The sequence below is a fragment of the Dipodomys spectabilis genome, unplaced genomic scaffold (genome assembly GCF_019054845.1).
Source record: "Dipodomys spectabilis isolate Male_0828 unplaced genomic scaffold, ASM1905484v1 ptg000576l, whole genome shotgun sequence".
In the NCBI taxonomy this organism is placed as follows: domain Eukaryota; kingdom Metazoa; phylum Chordata; class Mammalia; order Rodentia; family Heteromyidae; genus Dipodomys; species Dipodomys spectabilis.
In genome coordinates, this window is record NW_024871253.1 from 1408753 (window position 1) to 1428011 (window position 19259).

General features: G+C 49.5%; 2 protein-coding genes across 3 annotated transcripts; one reads left to right on the forward strand and one right to left on the reverse strand.

The window, feature by feature from the left end:
* Nucleotides 1–61: 61 nt before the first annotated feature.
* On the forward strand, nt 62–3252 carry Gps2 (G protein pathway suppressor 2). Of its 2 annotated transcripts, XM_042670737.1 has the most exons (11): nt 62–80; nt 284–448; nt 773–882; nt 965–1077; nt 1871–1950; nt 2035–2117; nt 2282–2435; nt 2539–2628; nt 2713–2792; nt 2870–2965; nt 3094–3252. In XM_042670737.1, the coding sequence occupies exons 2-11, from the start codon at nt 355–357 to the stop codon at nt 3232–3234; spliced, it is 1041 nt and encodes a 346-aa protein (XP_042526671.1). In that variant the 5' UTR covers nt 62–80; nt 284–354; the 3' UTR covers nt 3235–3252. The 2 variants fall into 2 exon arrangements, with proteins under 2 accessions (XP_042526671.1, XP_042526672.1); XM_042670738.1 differs by lacking the exon at nt 62–80 and having other exon boundaries at nt 92–448; nt 3090–3252.
* Nucleotides 3253–3330: 78 nt separating this feature from the next.
* Nucleotides 3331–9366, reverse strand: Eif5a (eukaryotic translation initiation factor 5A). Its single transcript, XM_042670844.1, has 6 exons — nt 9189–9366; nt 7158–7343; nt 4557–4661; nt 4241–4372; nt 4084–4157; nt 3331–3940 (listed from the first exon to the last, which is right to left on the reverse strand). The coding sequence occupies exons 2-5, from the start codon at nt 7320–7322 to the stop codon at nt 4095–4097; spliced, it is 465 nt and encodes a 154-aa protein (XP_042526778.1). The 5' UTR covers nt 7323–7343; nt 9189–9366; the 3' UTR covers nt 3331–3940; nt 4084–4094.
* Nucleotides 9367–19259: the final 9893 nt, after the last annotated feature.

Genomic DNA, 19259 nt, shown 5'->3' on the forward strand with positions numbered 1-19259 from the left:
CGGAAGGAGTCGGTCTGGCATCCGGAAGTGACGTAGAGAATCAGGCGCCCCTGAGGCCGCGAAGAGAGCCGAGAAGGCGGGTAGGGTGGAGCTGGTGCCCAGGCAGCGCGGAGGGGTGTGGGCGCCAAGCCAAGGACCCCCGCGCGGCCAGCGCGCGCCGGGGCGGGAACGGTGGCCCCGACGAGCGCGGGCGCTCGGAACACGTGACCCGAGTGGCGAGCGGGCCGCGCCGAAGAGCTTCCGCCTGGGACGAGTGCGTTCTTCCTGAGTGTCTGCTTCCCAGCAGGCCCCAGCCAAGCTCTCCAGTCAGTGACAGAGCCGGGCGCCTGCGGCCCGAGCGCTCCCGGCAGCACCATGCCTGCGCTCCTGGAGCGCCCCAAGCTTTCCAACGCCATGGCCAGGGCCCTGCACCGGCACATCATGATGGAGCGGGAGCGCAAGCGGCAGGGTGAGCCAGGGCCAGAGTGGGAGGTCGAGCACACCGACCATGGCGGCTACACTATCCCAGTGCTGGCCTCCATGCACCAGCCCAGCTATGCGTCTGCTGGGCAAGGAAGGAGGAGGCAGGGAGGGAATGGTGCCGCCTGGTTGTGGTCTGGGCTGGGAAGGACCTTGGAGAGCACCTTAAAAGCCTGTTTCCCTACTGCATGGTTGGGAATAGAGGTATGGCCTAGCTAGTGCCCACATCAGTGAGGAAACTTAACTTTGTCAAGTCTAACATTCATATTATTTTCACCACTCTGCCACTTCCCCCTTCATGCTAATTCTCCAGAAGAGGAAGAGGTGGACAAAATGATGGAACAGAAGATGAAAGAAGAACAGGAGAGAAGAAAGAAAAAAGAGATGGAAGAGAGAATGTCACTAGAAGAGACCAAGGAACAAGTATGCAGGCCCTGATGTCTCCAAGCCTCTGGCTTTTTCCTTGGCTCTTCCTACCTCTATCCCATCTTCCCTCCTTTTCCAGATTCTGAAGTTGCAGGAGAAGCTTTTGGCCCTCCAGGAAGAGAAGCACCAGCTTTTCCTTCAGCTCAAGAAAGTTTTGCATGAGGAAGAGAAACGGAGACGGAAGGAGCAAAGGTGATACTTAGTGAAATGTAAATGTGAAGGCAGAGTGGAATCAAGAATTAGTGTCACCGGGCACTTGTGGCTCACACCTGTAACCCTAGCTACTCAGGAGGCTGAGATCTGAGGATCCCAGTTCAAAGCCAGCCCTGCTAGGAAAGTCTGAGATCCTTATCTTCAATAGCCATCAGAAAATCTGAAGTGGCATTGTGGCTCAAGTGGTAGAGGGCTTTTCTTGAGCTGAAGAGCTGAGGGACAGTGCCCAGGCCCACAGCCCAAGCCCCACAACCAACAAAAAATAAAAATGTCTAGCCAGGTGGCTCACGCCTGTAATTGTAGCTACTCAGGAGCCTAAGATCTGAAGATTATGGTTCAAAGCCACCTCAGGCATACAAGTATGAGACTCTTATCTTCAGTTAACCAACAAGAGTCCAGAGCTGTGGTTCCAGTGATAGAGCACCAGCTTTGAGTGAAAAAGTTCAGGGACAGTGTCAAAGCCTTAAGTTCAAGTTACAGGACTGGCACCAAAATAGTGTTGGGCTGGGAAGGTGGCTCAGTGGTAGAGCGCTTGCCTTGCATGCCTGAGGCCCTGGGTTCGATTCCTCAGCACCACATAAGCAAAAAGAAAAAAGCCGGAAATGGCACTGTGGCTCAAGTGATAGAGCACTAGCCTTGAGCTAAAGAGCTGAGGGACAGCGCCCAGGCCCAGAGTTCAGGCCCCATGACCAGACCCCCCCCCCCCAAAAAAAATGTAAGAACAGGAGGGGCCACATGTCCTTGACTTCGACCTGCTTTTCTTTCACTGTAGTGACCTGACCACTCTGACATCAGCTGCTTATCAGCAGAGCCTGACAGTTCACACAGGAACTCACCTCCTCAGCATGCAGGGTGAGGAATTAGAAACACCTGACACAAGAGGCCCTCCTGGAGGTTGCAGCCTCCCATTTCAGCATCAAGTCTCTCTTTCTCTAGGAAGCCCTGGTGGACACAATCGCCCAGGCACCCTCATGGCAGCTGACAGAGCTAAACAGATGTTTGGACCTCAAGTGCTTACGGTAAATGTGTAGACCTAGTTGCTTTTCTCTACTTTTCTCCCTGGCATAGTGGCCACCATCATTCAAACTTCAAACATACCAAGCATGCATGCATTGGATACGAGGAAAGTGAAGAGATAGAACACAGTTTCAAGTTTCCACTGAGTTTTCATCCTTCCTTCTAGACTCGGCACTACGTGGGCTCAGCAGCTGCTTTCACAGGGACCCCAGAGCATGGACAATTCCAGGGAAGCCCAGGTGGTGCCTATGGGACAGCTCAGCCCCCTCCTCACTATGGACCCACACAGCCAACCTATAGTCCTAGTCAGCAGCTTAGAGGTGAGTGTTGGGAAGATGGAGTGGATCTTTCCTTAGAGCCCAGAGGAAAAGAACGTTAGAAGTGAAAGGAAGTTCTAATGGCTGTGTCTCTTGCCTTTCTCAGCACCTTCAGCATTTCCTGCAGTGCAGTACCTATCACAGCCACAGCCACAGCCCTATGCAGTGCACGGCCACTTTCAGCCCACCCAGACAGGTGATAACATCCTGGGCAGGAGGCCTGGCTCCATGGGTCCATCTTCATTGTATACTCACTTCATAATCCCTTCTTCCTATATAGGGTTCCTCCAGCCTGGTGGTGCTCTGTCCTTGCAAAAGCAGATAGAACATGCTAACCAGCAGACTGGCTTCTCTGATTCAGTGAGTACTGAAGCCTTGGGAGTGGGAGTGGGGAGGGGTAGGCCCAGTATGCTTCAGGTTATCACTGTCTTCTGCAGTCTTCCCTGCGTCCCATGCATCCCCAGGCTCTGCATCCAGCCCCTGGACTCCTTGCCTCCCCTCAGCTCCCTGTGCAGATGCAACCAGCAGGAAAGGTAAGGATAGTAATTAGTCCCATACTACCAGGGAAATAGGAACTGGTGGCTCCTATCGAGTTGTCACTTCTTAATGTGTGAAGTAGAAGGCTAGTCTACCCACTGACAGCCCTTCTTTCATCAGTCAGGCTTTGCCACTACCAGCCAAGCTGGGCCTCGGCTACCCTTCATCCAACACAGCCAGAATCCTCGGTTTTACCACAAGTGAAGTGTGCCTTCAACCTACCCTTCCCATTCCCCATGGGCAAGAGTCTCCCCCAGGCCAATAAAATGCATCTCCCACTGTCCCTGGCTGCTGCTGTTTCTTTTTTTGCTTCCCAAGGCTCAGTCAATACACATTTAACTCAAATAAGCAACTGAGTTGGGGGCTTCATATTAAACTTGTAGTTTTATTCAGGTTCGATTTTAACAAATGTGTCGGGGAGAGAGCCCACAGGAAAGGGTAAAGCCCATGGGGGCAAAATCCCCTCCCCTCTCTTTCCCTCCCCCGTACAAAGGGGTTTGGGAGACACAGACAGGGGAGGGGACTGGTCCCCAATCTGTGGTGCTTGGGGCAAAGGGCTATGGAGAATGGGACTAGACCAGGGACAGGGTGGGGAGGGCAAAAGGATTATTTGCCAGAATCCACAGCTTCTGATTCCAATTGAATTAAAAAAAAAAAAACAAAAAAAAAAACAAAACCAAAACCCCAAAATGAAACCACAAGCAGCACCCACCCCTTTCCCCCACCAGGGCTGTAGTGCGAGGGGAGAAGAGGAAGGCAGCTTCTCCAAAGCCATGGCTCCCTCGCTCCTGGCCAAGGGAGCTAGGTGAAGGGCAGGGGTTCCCCGACAGTTTGAGGGGATGGGTAAAACCAAAATAAAACATCAAATAAATTGTATAGGAGGAATCCGGCCAAGGGCCCCACCAGAGAGGGGCCAGGCTGGGGGAGGGGCCTCTGCAGGCTCAAGGATCACTGCTGCCACCACCACCATCCTAAGTAAAAAAGAAAAACCTTATTAAAACATGGTAATAACTTAAACAAGAAGGGTAGGGAGAACAGGACTAAATTAGGGTTAGAAAGCCAGCCCAGTAACGTTTAAACAGGATAAATGTATAATGTGAGGACTGTTACTAACCTGGGAGCCAGTTATTTTGCCATGGCCTTGATTGCAACAGCTGCCTCCTCTGTCATGGCAGACAGCACCGTGATCTGGGAGAGAAAGAAGTCTAGAGATACTACAACTCATAATTTGAAGCCCATAAAGCATACAATGGGGGGAAGGGGCAACCTACCAGGATCTCTTCTCCACAGTCATACTTCTGCTCAATCTCCTTGCCAAGGTCACCCTCGGGCAGACGAAGGTCCTCTCGCACCTCCCCACTGTCCTGGAGCAGTGATAGATACCCATCCTGGATGCCAATAAGCTGAGGACAGATAGGGAACCAAGTTGAAGGCAGACCTATGTAGCCTGACATATCTGGTAAACTAGAGTGCCAACTAACTACAACCAGTATCTTATGCCATTTCTCCCCTCTCACAACTTCTCAGCAATCCACATAAACCCCTCCCCTAAACCATTACCCATTGCCATCTTATACACCTACATACCTGGAAGTCATTCCTTTTGATGTTGGGGACATCCATATTATGAGTTGACGGGCAGATATCTTCATATTTCTTCCCAGTGAAGATGTCAATACCAACCAGATGGACCTGTGTGTATTCATAAAGAGAAATTCAACCAACTCTAGCACAGAGAAGATAAAAGTTAATGTGGGCGCCAGTGGCTCATGCCTGTAATCCTAGCTACTCAGGAGGCTGAAATCTGAGGATCACAGTTCAAAGCCAGCCCAGGCAGGAAAGTCTGTGAGACTCTTATCTCCGATAAAACCACTAGAAAACGGGAAGTGGCGCTGTAGCTCAAGTGGTAGAGTGCTTGCCTTGAGCTGAAGAGCTGAGGGACAGCGCCCAGACCCAGAGTTCAAGCCCCATGACTGACAGAAAAAAAAAGTTCATGTTGTTGTTGTCTAATAGAATAAGTCTACCACCTTATTAGAACAAAGATTAGGGGAGTTGGAAGTAAATAAACCAGTCAACTCGGCAAAGAAACATTAAAACAAACAAAAAAAGACCCTGAGATTAAAAGTCACTAATGAGGGGCTGGAAAGGTGGCTCAGTAGTAGAGTGCTTGCCTTGCATGCATGAGGAGGCCCTGGATTCAATTCCTTAGCACCACATAAGCAGAAAAAGCTGGAAGTGGTGCTGTGGCTCAAATGGTAGAGCACTAGTCTTGAGCTGAAGAGCTGAGGGACAGCGCACAGGCCCAGAGTTCAGGCCCCACAACTGGAAAAAAAAAAAAAAAGGAAGAAAGAAAGAAAAGCCACTAATGAGATTTGGGCTGATAGCCCGGGAAAAGTGGAAGAGCAGACTTGGGGAAGTCCAGTACCTTGAGTTATTACTTAAAAAAAAAACAAAACAAAAACACTAACTGCCAGATGCAGGTGGCTCACACCTGTAATCCTAGCTACTCAGGAGGCTGAGAGCTGAGGATTACACTTTGAGCCAGCCTGGGCAGCAAAGTCCATGAGACACCTGTTTTTTTTGGTTGGTCATGGGACCTGAACTCTGGGCCTGGGCATTGTCCCTCATCTCTTCAACTCAAGGGTAGTGCTCTACCACTTAAGCTACTTCCAACTTTTCCTGCTTATGTGGTGCTGAGGAATCCCAACCCATGGCCTCACACAGGCAAGGTAAGCACTCTACCACAGAGCCACCTTCCCAGCCCTCCATGAGACTCTTATCTCCCAATTATTCACCAGAAAACCAGAATTGGTGCTGTGGCTCAAGTGGTAGAACACTTGCCTTGAGTTGAAGAGCTGAGGGCCAGCATCCAGGCCCAGAGTTCAAGCCCCATGACCAATCCAAAAAAAAAAAAAAAGCACTGACAAAACGCCAGCAGTCTAGGAGTTATGTTTTTCTGGACACTCACACAAAGGGCTAAAGACTTAGAAAACAAGGGGAATAGAAAGAAAAGGCCTGAGAGAAAATAAGGAATGAAAGATTAGAATAAAATCTGCAGTTAGAAAATAAGGAAGTCAAAGAAGAATCTAAACACTAGAAAATAACCTAGAATCAATGGCCAGTCAACAGAAGGGAACAAAACTACAAACTCACGAAGAGCCAGGTTAAACATATACAGGGAAGCCTGAAGTGCCAAGCTCAATCAAAATGTCAAGTTGTCAGCAGAGAAGCTCAAGGAACTTGAGAGTAGGCAATGGCAGGCAAGTTTGAGACTATAGTGTTCCAAAGGGAAAGCTCTAACTGGGGAGAAAAGTTGCCAGTTACTTTAAAAATTCAGATAGCGGGCTGGGAAGGTGGCTCAGTGGTAGAGTGCTTGCCTTGCATGCATGAGGCCCTGGGTTCGATTCCTCAGCACCACATAAGCAAAAAGAAAAAATCTGGAAGTGGCACTGTGGCTCAAGTGGTAGAGCGCTAGCCTTGAGCTGAAAAGCTGAGGGACAGCGCCCAGGCCCAGAGTTCAGGCCCCACAACTGGACCCCCCCCCCCAAAAAAAACCCAGATAGCTGGGGCTGGTGGCTTATAATTGTAATCCTAGTCAGGAGGCTAAGATCTGAGTACTGTTGCTGGAAACCAGCCTGGACAAGAAAGTCCATGAGGCACATATCCAATTAAGCACCAGAAAGCCAGAAAATGGACTTTTGACTCAAATGGTAGAGGACTAGCCTTGAACAAAAAAGCAGAGACAAGTGCCCAGGCCCAGAGTTCACACCCAGAAAACATGAAAACACACATAACCTCACCGTGGAGGCCTCCAAGCAAATGCTGCCTTCCATGTTAAGATCCAAGAAACCGGATAAATAGAAACAAAACCCACAAAGGTTCAGAGAAACAGGAGCACCAAGAATAAAGGAACCACCAGAACATAAAGGGTCCTAAAAACAGAACTTAAGCAACTGGCAAAAGATAATAAAGTAGTACCACACATGATGAGAACATAAAAAGTGTTCCATGGAAGAGGCTGAAGACTGGGAAGTAGGTGTAGTCTGAATGGGTATAAAGGCTATGTGAACAAAAGGACTAAAAGCTTAAAAAAAAAAATAAAAGGTCAGGGTCAAGACTGAGTAGCTTGCTGTCAGCCCTATGGATGATAAAAGGTGCAGGGAAGAATTGCAGATATAAAATTCTAACCTTGGCATGGCCATGCTTGCCAGTCTTCGAAGTAGACATCTCCACGATCTTACATGGCCGGCCCTTAAGCACCACAAAGCCATTCTTACGTAATGCTGAGCACTGCATTGGGAAGGTGGCTGAGGCCCCTGCATCTCCTGTCTCGAAGTCCAAATCATCTGCCATTTTAAGAGGCTTCGATTCCAACTAAAGCCAAGAAGAGAACTGGGGTTAGTGAGGATGAAGGGTAATATCCCATTCAAATGTATCCCATTCTTCTCTTAGAAGCATTGCTCCATTTCCCCCAACCTAAAATAAATGTACAGTTCTTGCACTAATAAGGACTGGGAGTATATACACTTTAGAGCTGATGTGTTTGTGGGAGCAGTATCTGGCTTCTCCCTCCAAATGAAAGCTTAAAGTGGTGGCTTGGGAAAGGAAGGCTCCAGGGAGTTGAGATGCCAACTCTCACAGATGAGGAAAGACCTACTTCCTAGGGGGAGGGAGGACTCAGGTGTTACTTGCCACTGAAACCAGCCACCCCTCTTCCCCACACATGGCCAGGGCTATAATTAGGTGAGCAGCTATGAGCCAGCAAAGGGGCGCGGCTAATCAGGAGGGTGGAGACTGGAGCACAAGGCCCCACCCGGCTTACACCCCCCCCATCCACACACAAGCTAATCATTGGCACAGGAAAACCACAAGGCCTCTTTGGGGGATTCCCGCCGCAACATGCAGTAGTAGATGCAGCCAAGAAGAAAAAGTAAAAGTTGCTTTGCTCATTTCCCTCCACACCATCCAGCTCCATCTCAGCTCCCGAAGGGAACCCAGGAACAGCCTCTTTCCTCGAAGGCCCTCCCCTTTTTCCCAGGATGCACCGGTCCTGTCGGCTTTTCAGGCCAGGCCTGTACAGTCAGTAGAAAGTGGGAGAGTGAGGGGTGGTGAATGACAATAAAATGAAACTAAAAGGTTCGTAGTAGTGAGTAGTAGAGCATCACACTAGGCTATACTAAGAGTTAGGGACTCTTGAAATCGAGGATCTCTTTCCCAGTCACATACAACGGGGGAAGACAGTGACAAGGTGAATAGTGCAGATCACTGGGAAGTCCTCTGCACCAGACTTTCAAGGCGCTACGGATAGGGACAGAGGAGAGGGGGGCTACCCAGTCGCCCTCGGTCTCTCCATTTCTCCGGCCTCCCCAGCTCAGAAGTGCCACTTACACCTGGCTGGTTGCCTCACTTCACGCGAAGACCGGAGGGGAAGCGCCGGGGGCCCATGAGGTCTGGGTAGGCTAACATATGCCTCCAGCGGGCCCGGCAGAGTAATCGTGACCCGGGCCTCGGGCTTCTCCCGCACCTCAAAATCCCAGGCTCTCTCAGACGTCCGCGAGGACCTGCCCTCCTCGCGCCGAGGGTTGCCGGCTCCCGCCCACCATGTGGCCGCCCGGGGCTTCCGGTGGCCGGGACCGGGGGGGAGGGGTCTCCGCGCTTCCATGCGGTCCCGGTCCACGTTTGGCCATGCGGCCTTCGACCCCGAGACCAGCCTCCCGTGGAGGCCACTTCCGGTGCCGCGGCCGCCCCCTCCCCAAAGGCTGCACCAGGCCGGAGTCACGCCGCCTCCCCTCCCCCCCTCCCGGCCACCAGCACCCCCCCACATGCCCTCTCCCCGCGCAGCCCCCTCCCCCACCTCACGTGGCCGCGCGGCGCCGGGTCCTCAACGGCCCTGGGACCCCTGTCCCAGCGGGGCCGATGTGGCCCCCGGCCCTCTCCCCGGAGTGGCCGCCTGGCGGCCTCTCCCGCGTGGCGGCCTCGCGGCTCGCCGTCCCCCCGCCCTGCGTCGTTCCAACGTCACCCGGCCGGCCCCAACCGTCACCCCGCGGGCCAACCGGGCCGCGCGCCCGCGCCTCTCCGCACCGCGCGCCGCTCCCAGGCCGAACCTGTGTGGCGGTGGCTGCCGCTCCCCTCTGCCCCCTCCCCGACCCCCGCGCAGTTCCATCTCTCCTTCCTGGCCCAAATCGAGGTTCCGCGCAGGCGCACCGTGCTCGCTCTCACCTCGCGGGAACGCACTGACTCGACCCCGTCCACTCGCCGCGAGCCCAACCGCTGCCTCCGAGCCCGCTGCCGCCGCCGCCGCCGCCGCCGCCTCTACCGCCGCCGCCGCTGCTGCACACGGGTCTTAGCACGCAGGCGCCGACTTCCCACTGACCAACCAAGCAGCCCTATGACAGCCGCGCAGGCGTGCTAGCTAGATCCTCCGCCCTCCACCCCCGCACTGCGCAAGCGCATAGCCCCTCCCCGGTCTCCACCCTCTCTCCCACTACCCATCCAGTGACGCGCATACGTGGCCCCGCCCCTAGCAAACCCAGAGCGTTTCCAACCAGTCAGCAACGCGCAGGCGCACCCGGTTTTTTAAGCCCTTCAATCTCCTCCTTCCCAGCCTTGAGAGACCACTTGCCCTACGGGACAGTCCTTGCGTCTGCGCAATAAAAAACCCCTGCACTCCACACCCTCTGAAGGAAACGCCTCAGTCGCAGAACGCATGCGTATTGGGGATCCTAACCGCCCCTTCCACTTCAGACGTCGCCTGTACGCCCAGCGTTGAAAAGACCACGCCACTCTAGCGCTTGTCGTGTCTACAACGCATGCGCCTGAGGAAACGCCCCACCTCGGCTTTCACTGGACTTAAACGACCCACACGGCCAGAAAACTGTGGGGTGGGCCTCCAGTTCCGGCATCTCTTCTCCCCCCCCCCCCCCCCCCGCCCTCCCCAGCTCCACACATGCGCGGGAGGTCGCTTTTCGCCCCGCTCCTGTGGCGTAGCGTGCCAGTGTGGTTGGGTCACCGCCCACCGTAGCTTCACTTTCCCAAACTCTAGGCCTCCGCGGTGCCATAGAGTGTCGCTCGCAAAGACAGAGCGGCCCTCTTCCCGCCACCATCTTGTTTCGGCCCTGGTGGCTGTTGGTCCGAGTGGCATCCCTGGGATCTGTTCCACTCTTGAATCCCAAGGGATGTCGCGTTCCTGTTTTGCCCCAGCTAGACTGTGAGGTTTTGCAAGTGCATTTTTCTAAGGCTCTCTTGGCAGAGCTATGTGTGTTAAATGATTGGCCTTCCAAAAGCCTGGAAACAAGCCGTTTATAAACGGGAGTTTATTTCTGAGACCTTCACGTTAGGGAGGAATGTTGCTTCCTGTTCCGTCGTGGTCTTCTTCCAGTTCTTGGTTTCCAGCCCCACCTTCGTGGGGCTGTGATGATAGGAGCGAAACAAGTGGCTACCTTGATTTCTTTCCCATTTTTAAACGGAGTAATGATTTCTGAGTTTCCCAGCTCATTGGGATGTATGAATGGTGTAACATCTTTGTCAACTACAACCATTCATGTGAACCTTTTTTTTTTTTTTTGGTCAGTCATGGGTCTTGAACTCAGGGCCTGGCCACTGTCCTTGAGCTCTGTTTGCTCAAGGCTAGCGCCCTACCACGTTAAGCCACAGCTCCAACTTTTCGTTTTTCTGGTAGTTAATTGGAGATGAGTTTCATGGACTTTCCTGTCCAGCCTGACTTCAATGGGATCTCAGATTTCAGCTTCCTGCGTAGCTAGGATTACAGGCGTGAACCACCAGCACCTGGCTGAAGTACATGTTTTTTTGGTAGCACATTACACTGTTCATCCTGGATCCTTCCAATCTCCTGAACTTCCAGTCCTTACTAAATACCTTGAAGGTATTGTTTAAAATCTCCCATTCCTAGCTAGGTGCCGGAGGCTCAACATCTGTAATCCTAGCTACTCAGGAGGCTGAGATCTGAGGATCGGAGTTCAAAGTCAGCCCAGGCAGGAAACGCCGTGAGACTCGAATAAACTACCAGAAAACCAGAAGTGGTGCTGTGGCTCAAGTGGTAGCGCAACAGCCTTGAGCTGAAGAGCTGAGGGACAGTGACCAGGCCCAGAGTGCAAGTCCCATGACCACCACCACCAACAAAAGAAACACTTAAGGTTACCAGACTCACAATAGATTGACAAAACAGAGGCAATGTCCACTTACTAAGTGAATTGAAATGGCTAAAGCATCAAACTTCTATGTTCTGTGTTGATGGTCCATTTGTTCATTCTTTCCATAAGAAAATATGAATGTTGCTGGGTACAGCAGCTAATGCCTGTAATCCTAGCTACTCAAGAGCTTAAAGTCAGACATGGCAAAAAGTTTGTGCAACTTTCAAACTGTAGTGCTTCATGTGTTTTTTCCCAGTTATATGGGAAATGCAGTAGCAAGATCAAATCCAATTTTGCCCACAGAGATGGGGATTAAGATCCTATTTGAAAAGTAAAACAAGACGGTGTGGGAGTTTGATTAGTGTTAGTTCAAACCCTAGTTCTGCCAGAGAGAGGGGGAGAGGAAGGAAAAGAAAGGGGGGAGGGCAAAAGGAGGAGGGGAAGACAGAGAGAGAGAGAGAGAGAGAGAGAAAGGAGAATAGAGTGAAGGAGCCTTGAAATCAAGACAAAAGAATGAGTTGTTCCTACTCCGTGACTAGTACCACAGTTCTAGGAACACAATGTATTTGCCCTTGTAAGAAAAAGGCTCGTGTTTTCCAGAAAACTCCTGGGCTATTAATAATCCTGGATCAGGACTCTCCTGAAAACTATTGGAGAACCTCTCATGACTCTTCTGTTCTAATTTACATGTTGAGTATACCTCTTCTATTCACATATGTCTCTTGAGAAGAGATTCAGCTATAATTGATTGGATTGTAACATATTTAAGTGACATTTATACTCCTTTCCTGTCTTCTTGTGGTGACATCTCACCACGATTAGGATTCAGATAGTTTTTTTTTTTCTTTCTTTTGGGTCGGGTCATGGGGCCTGAACTCTGGGCTGTCCCTCAGCTCTTCAGCTCAAGGCTAGCGCTCTAACCACTTGAGCCACAGTACCATTTCCAGCTTTTTTCTTTTTGCCAATGTGGTGCTGAGGAATCGAACCCAGGGCCTCATGCATGCAAGGCCACTGAGCCACCTTCCCAGCCCAATTCAGATAGTCTTGAAAACTCTCTAGCTACTCTTCAAAAGATTTTCAGAGCAAGGGGAGGGATTGGCTGGGAGGGATTGGTGAGAAGGTTGAAAGGGGAGATCAAGATGCATTGTGTTCATAAACTTTTAGTGGCAATTCCTTTGTACAACTATTTAAAAACAAAATAAGGCTAGCTCAGTGACAAAGTGCTTGCCTACCAAGTGCAACATCCTGGGTTCAATCCCCAGTACCAAAAAAGAAAAAAAAAAATAGTTAAAAAACAAAAAACAATAAAATAAGCTGGGCACTGGTGGCTCAAGCCTGTAATCCTAGCTACTCAGGAGGCTGAGATCTGAGGATCAATGTTCAAAGCCAGCCTGGGCAGGAAAGTCTATGAGACCCTTATCTCCAATAAGTTACTACCAGAAAACCAGAAATGCTGTTATGGCTCAAATGGTAGAGCACTGGCCCTGAGCTGACAGTGCCCAAGCCCAGAGTTCAAGCCCTACCACCGACCCCCCCCCCCCCCGCAAAAAAAATGTCTATCACTATATGAAGAAACAATTTTAGAAAAAGATGTTGACATACTTGTACTGACAATCTCAGTCATAATTTCATGTTTTTCTGAGAAGGTAACATTACAGGGTACCTGTATTCTGATAAGAAGGTTTGCTCATGAGGCTGAGATTAGAGGTTCATTGTTCAAAGCCAATCTGGGAAGCAAAGTCCCTGGGACTCTTACTTCCAATTAACCACCAAAAAGCTGGAAGTGAAGCTGTGGCTCAAATGGTAAAGTACCAGCCTTAAGAGAAAAAGCCAAGGGACAGCGCCTAGACCATGAATTCAAGTCGTAATATTGGCGAGTGCACGCATGTGTGTGCACGCGCACCTCCCCCCCCCCCCCCCCCCAGAGGTTTGTCAACTGAGTCTAATTCTATTCTGGTATAGTTTTGAAACTTTTTTTTCTAGTCCTAGAGCTTGATCTCAAGAGCAATTGAACCATAGTTCCACTTCTGTCTTTTTAGTGATTAATTGGAGATAAAAGTTTCACACTTTCCTACTCAGGCTGGCTTTGAGACATAATCTTCAGATATCAGCCTCCTGATTACAGGAGTGAGTCACAGGCCCCTAGCAATTTCAGAATTATTTTTTGTGTGTGTCAGTCCTAGGGCTTGAACTCAGGGCCATCACTGACTTTTTTGTTTTTGTTGCTCAAGACTAGAGCTCTATCACTTGACCCACAGCTCCATTTCCAGCCTTTTGGTAGTTTATTGGAGATAAGAGTCTCACAGTTTCCTGCCCAGGCTGGCTTCATACCATGATCTGCAGTTGTCAGCTTTCTGAGTATCTATTAATATAGGCCTGAGCTACCAGTACTCAGCTTAGAAATATTTTATTTAAAAAAAAACTTTTAGAAGTGGCTCTGTGGCTCAGGTGGTAGAACACTAGCCTTGACCTGAAGAGCTTAGGAACAGCACCCAGGCCCAGAGTTCAAACCGCATGACTGACAAAAAATAAATAAAAAATAAACCTTTTTGTGGCTGATCACTGCTGGCTCACATGTGAAATCCTAGTTACTCAGGAGGCTGAGATCTGAGGGTCACAGTTCAAAGCCAGCCTGAGGAGAAAAGTCTCTTGTCTTCAATTAACCACCAAAAAGCAGGAAGAGGAGCTGTTGCTCAAGTAGTAAATTGCTAGCCTTGAACAAAAACAAATCTCAGGGATAGTGCCCAGGCCCTGAGTTCAAGCCCCAGGACAGACACAAACATACATACACACACACACACACACACACACACACACACACACACACACACACACGTGCATTCAGTTCAGAGCCAGGCACTGGTGGCTAATCCTATTAAGAGGCTGGGATCTGAGGATCGCGGTTCAAAGCCAGCCTGGGCAGGAAAAGTCCAATAAACAACCAGAAAACTAGAAGTGGCGCTGTGTGGCGCTCAAGTGGTAGAGCGCTTGCCTTGAGCTGAAGAGTTGAGGGACAGTGCCCAGGCCCACGACTGACAAAAAAAATTAACCAGCAAAAAGCCAGAAGTGGAGTTGTGGTTCAAGTGGTAAAACACCTGGCTTTTGGGGAGAGGAGAGTCCCTTCTGACTGTATGACTAGACTACATAATGGATTAAGACAGTCCTGAAAATAAGTGCAGTCATGCAGGAATTATCTTAAGGTTCTAGGATTCTGAGACTCCTGGGAAGACTTAGAATTGGATGAAGTATGCATAATTAGTCCCTGAAGGAGGGGTAGGACTCCAAGAGATACCAAACTAGTTTTTTCTTTATCTGCCGTCTCTTGCTTAGGAGAAAGTAGTTCGGCTCTAGTTGTATAAATGCTTTTTTATTATTAAAAAGATTTAGGGGGCTGGGAATGTGGCTTAGTGGTAAAGTGCTTGCCTAGCATGCATGAAGCCCTGGGTTCCATATTTCAGCTGGAAGTGGCACTGTTGCTCAAGTGGTAAAGTATGCTAGCCTTGTGCAAAAGAAGCTCAGGGAGGGGCTGGGAAGGTGGCTCAGTGGTAGAGCACTTGCTTTACATGCATGAGGCCCTGGGTTCGATTCCTCAGCACCACATAAGCAAAAAGAAAAAAGCCAGAAGTCGCACTGTGGCTTAAGTGGTAGAGCGCTAGCCTTGAGCTGAAGAGCTGAGGGACAGCACTCAGGCCCAGAGTTCAGGCCCCATGACCAGACCACCCCCCCCCCCCCAAAAAAAAAGAAGCTCAGAGACAGTGCCCAGGCCCTGAATTCAAGCCCCAGGACTAGTAAAAATAAATAAAAACTTATCTGCCTCTGGCTAATTTTATCAGCCTGTGGCATTCATCTCTAGTCCCAAAATTTGGGAGGCTGAAGCTGGAGGATTATGAGTTCCTGGGGAGGCTTAGGCTGGAGGATTGTGAGTTCCTGGCCAGCAAGGGCTACATCATTAAACTGTATGTGAAAAAGAATCACAAGCTGGTCTCTGGGGACTGGTGGCTCATGCTGGTAATCCTAGGTACTCAGGAGGCTGAGAACTGAAGATTGTGGTTTGAAGCGAGTCGTATCACTTTGATCTCCAATCTACCATAAAACTGAAAGTGGAACTGTGACTCCAGCAGTAGCCGTGAGCAAAAACGCCCAGGGACAGTATCCAGGCCCTGAGTTTAAGCCCAAGGACTGGCAAAAAAGAAAGGAGGAGGTGGATGCCCAAGGCTCACACCTGTAATCCTATCTACTCCAGAGGCTGAGATCTGAGAATCCCAGTTAGAAGCCAGCCCAGACGGGAAAGTCTGTGAGACTTTTATCTCCAATTAATCACATAAAAAGCCGGAATTGGCACTGTGGCTCAAGTGGTAGGGAGGTAGCTTTGAGCAAAAGGAGCTCAGAGACAGCGCCTAAGCCCAGAGTTCCAATCCCAGGACAGGGAAAAAAGAAGAAAAAAAAGGAAGAAAGAACGAAAGAGAGAGAGCTGGAGATATAGATCAGTGGTAGGGTGCTTGCCTGTCACAAATAGAGCCCTGGATTTGACACCTAGTGCCTTGAGAAAAAGAAAAAGACTGTAGTTTTTTTTCATTATAAGAATAAGTCACCTGGGTTGGGAATGTAGATTAGTGGTAGAGTGGTTGTCTAGAATGCATGAAGCCTTGTTATCCATTCCTCAGTACCATATAAACAGAAAAAGCCACATCAAGTGGTAGAGTGCTAGCCTTGAGCAAAAGAAGCTCAAGGACAGTGGCCAGACCCTGAATTCAAGCCCCAGGACTGGCCAAAAAAAAAAAAAAAAAAGTTAACTGTGCAACGATTTTGGATAATAAACCTGTGGCTCCTGCCTGTAATCCTAGGGACTCAGAAGGCAGATATCTGAGGATCACCTTTCAAAGCCAGCCCGGGCCAGAAAGTCTGTGAGATTATCTCCAATTAATCTCAGGAAAAGCAGAAGTGGTTTTGTGACTCAAGTGATAGAGAGCTAGCCTTGAGCAAAAGAAGCTCAGGAGGGCTGGGACTTGGCTCAGTGGTAGAGTGCTTGCCTTGCTTGCCTTGCTTGCATGAGGCCCTGGGTTTGATTCCTCAGCACCACATAAGCAAAAAGAAAAAAGCCGGAAGTGGCACTGTGACTCAAGTGGTAGAGCGCTAGCCTTGAGCTGAAGAGCTGAGGGACAGCGCCCAGGCCCAGAGTTCAGGCCCCACGACCAGACCAAAAAAAAAAAAAGAAGCTCAGAAACCAGCACGCACACGCACACCCACACCCACACCCACCCACCCCCCCCCCCCCCACACACACAAAAGCCTGTCCCTGGTTCACAGTTTGAAGGTATGAATAGATAATAAACACATAATCTTGGTCCGTATACTCTAGCCAGTCCCCAAGGTATCTACCATCCATGAATGACAGACTTTTGTGTGTGTGTGTGTGTGTGTGTGTGTGTGTGTGTGTGTGTGTGTATTAAGGGCAGGCTGTAGGAAGGTAGGTTCGAAGTTAGCCTGGACTTTGACTCAATGGAACCAGCTTTGCCAATACTAGGACTTAAACTCAAGGCCTTGGCTTTTTTTTTTCTCATACTTGGCGTTAGTCTACTACGTCAGCTACAACTGCAGTTCTGATTTATACTGGTTAACTGGAGGAGTCTTCAGAGCAGGATTTTAATCCTCAGATCTCAGCCTCCTGAGTAGCCACCAGCTCCAGGAACATGATAAGGTTGTTGAAAGGTAGTTTGAGAGTAGGAGCGGCACTCTGAGGGGATCCCTCCTAGATCTTTCATGATTTTTTTTGGGGGGGGAGAGGGAGTTGGTCTTGGGGCCTGAACTCTGGGCCTGGGCACTGTCATTCAGCTCAAGGCTAGTGCTCTACCACTTGAGCCACAGTGCCATTTCTGGCTTTTTCTGCTTATGTGGTGCTGAGGAATCAAACCTAGGGCCTCACATGTGCAAGGCAAGCGCTCTACCACTGACCCACCTTCCCAGCCTCTCTTTCATGATTTTGACTAGTTTCAAAGAAGCTAAGGAAAAGAGGGTGAGGGTGGTAAAGAATTAAGACTAACATGGTTTTGGTCCTGGATAAATACTGTCCAACTCTACTCTGAAGCCTTATTGAACCTGGGAGCTAGGGAATGAAGTCTGGAAGTTGGGACTGAGGGTTGTAGTTCAGTTGTAAAGCACCTCCTCACAGCTGGAATCTGTGTATAATCTCTATCACTGCAAAACAGCAAAAACCCAAATGACAAAAATGAGCTGGCTATCAACCCCTCTTGGGTAGCCTGGATTCATGAAAAGAATACCTCAAGCTATGTGAGAGGAGGTAAATAAAAAATTATCCAAACTAGGCACATGCCTGTAATCCTAGCTTTTCAAGAGGCTGAGATCTGAGGATCATGGTTCAAAGCCAGCTCCAGCAGGGAAGTCTGTGAGACTCTTATTGCCAATGAACCACCAGAAAACCGGAAGTAGCACAGTGGCTCAAAGTGGTAGAGCAAGTAGCCTTGAGTTGAAGAGCTCAGGGACAGTGCCAGCGCCCAGAGTTCAAGCCCCACGACTGACAAAAATGAAAATAAAAAAAAAATTTTTTTAAAGTTCAAGGACTACTCAACTCAGGACCAGTTTCCACTAAACTCGTCTTACCTGAATTACCTGCATATTCCAGCTGTTCTCTGACAAGCCACCTGAACTTCCATTCACACTTTTCCTATTCCCAGGCCTCTCTCTGATTGCTTAACCTTGGTCCACCCACTTTATTCTGCTAAAACTCGGGTTCCTAATCCACGGAAGCAGAGAGATCCACACTGGTTTCAAAAGGCCTCACCCAATCCTAAATCTGTTTGGGTTTTTTTTGTGCTAGTACTGGGGTTTGAACTTGGGGCCTTACATTTTCTCATAGTGCTTTCGCTCAAGGCTGATGTAAGATAAATTAAATTTCATTAGGTAGCCAATAAAGAGAACGCCACACAGTATTTAGGCAGGAAAAGAAGTTTATCAAACTGCTGCCCCGCCATGAATGGTGGAGAGCACATGGCCAAAATGGCTACTCATCCCTCAGCCAGGAGTTATCTACTCCAGATATGGGAAGAGGTGTGGCCAGGAGAGGGAAAGGGGTGGCCACACTGGATCCAGAAGTGACCTCAGGGCCTAGGACTCTGCCCTGGTCTGATGTGAGAGGCCTGACCACCGGGGATGGTGGTCCAGGATGTGATCTTAGAGGGGGAAGTAACTGCTTCCAGGTGTGCCAGTTACCTACATAAGGCAGGTACTGGGCAGAAACTTAGCCAAGAGGTAGGGAGTCATTTGCACAGGGCCTACATGGCTTAGGGTGAATCTTACAACTGTCTGAAGGATGTTGGAAATGCTCTTTCCCAACATTAAACAAATAAATCAACTGCCTCAACAAAATCAGTTTGGAGCCAGGTACCAATGGCTCATGTCTATAATCCTAGCTACTCAAGAAGCTGAGATCTGAGGATCACAGTCCAAAGCCAGCCAGAGTAGGAAAGTCCATGAGATTCTTATCTCCAATAAACTACTCAAAAGAAACCAGAAGTGGTGCTGTGGCTCAAGTGGTAAAGTGCTAGCCTTGAATACAAAGAGGCTCAGGGATAGCCGCTAGGCCCTGAGTTCAAGCCCTGGGACTGAAATAAATAAATAAGATAGATAGATAGATAGATAGATAGATAGATAGATAGATAGATAGATAGATAAAGTAGGTTGAACCTGGTAATGGTGGCTCTTGCTTAAAAATCCTAGCTATTCAGGAGGCTAAGAATTGAGGATTATGGTTTAAAGATCGCTCCTAGGGGTCTTGGAAGGTGCCTCAGGGGTAGAGTGCTTGCCTTGCATGCATGAGGCCCTGGGTTCGATTTCTCAGCACCACACAAGCAGAAAAAGCTGGAGATCTTCAGATCTCAGCTTCCTCAAGTGATAGCACACTAGCCTGGAGCTGAAGAGCTGAGGGACAAAGCAGTGAGAAGGGGAAGGCATACAAATAGAAAGAGGATGAGAAAAGAGTCATTAAATATATATTACATAAAAATTAAATGAGGGAGTGGGCTGGTGGCTCATACCTGTAAGAGGTTGAGATCTGAGGATCAAGGTTCAAAGTCCATGAGGTTCTTAGCTCCAATAAACCACCAGAAAACCGTAAGTGGTGCTG

What these genes read in the sequence shown, in the direction of transcription:
- Gps2 (XM_042670737.1), top strand. Translation starts at nt 355, where the DNA reads ATGCCTGCGCTCCTGGAGCGCCCCAAGCTTTCCAACGCCATGGCCAGG. An exon ending in CGGAGACGGAAGGAGCAAAG is followed by an intron (nt 1,078 to 1,870) that starts GTGATACTTAGT and finishes CTTTCACTGTAG; the next exon opens with TGACCTGACCACTCTGACAT. An exon ending in AGATGCAACCAGCAGGAAAG is followed by an intron (nt 2,966 to 3,093) that starts GTAAGGATAGTA and finishes TTCATCAGTCAG; the next exon opens with GCTTTGCCACTACCAGCCAA.
- Eif5a (XM_042670844.1), bottom strand. Translation starts at nt 7,322, where the DNA reads ATGGCAGATGATTTGGACTTCGAGACAGGAGATGCAGGGGCCTCAGCC. An exon ending in TCAAAAGGAATGACTTCCAG is followed by an intron (nt 4,373 to 4,556) that starts GTATGTAGGTGT and finishes ATCTGTCCTCAG; the next exon opens with CTTATTGGCATCCAGGATGG. An exon ending in ACTGTGGAGAAGAGATCCTG is followed by an intron (nt 4,158 to 4,240) that starts GTAGGTTGCCCC and finishes TTTCTCTCCCAG; the next exon opens with ATCACGGTGCTGTCTGCCAT.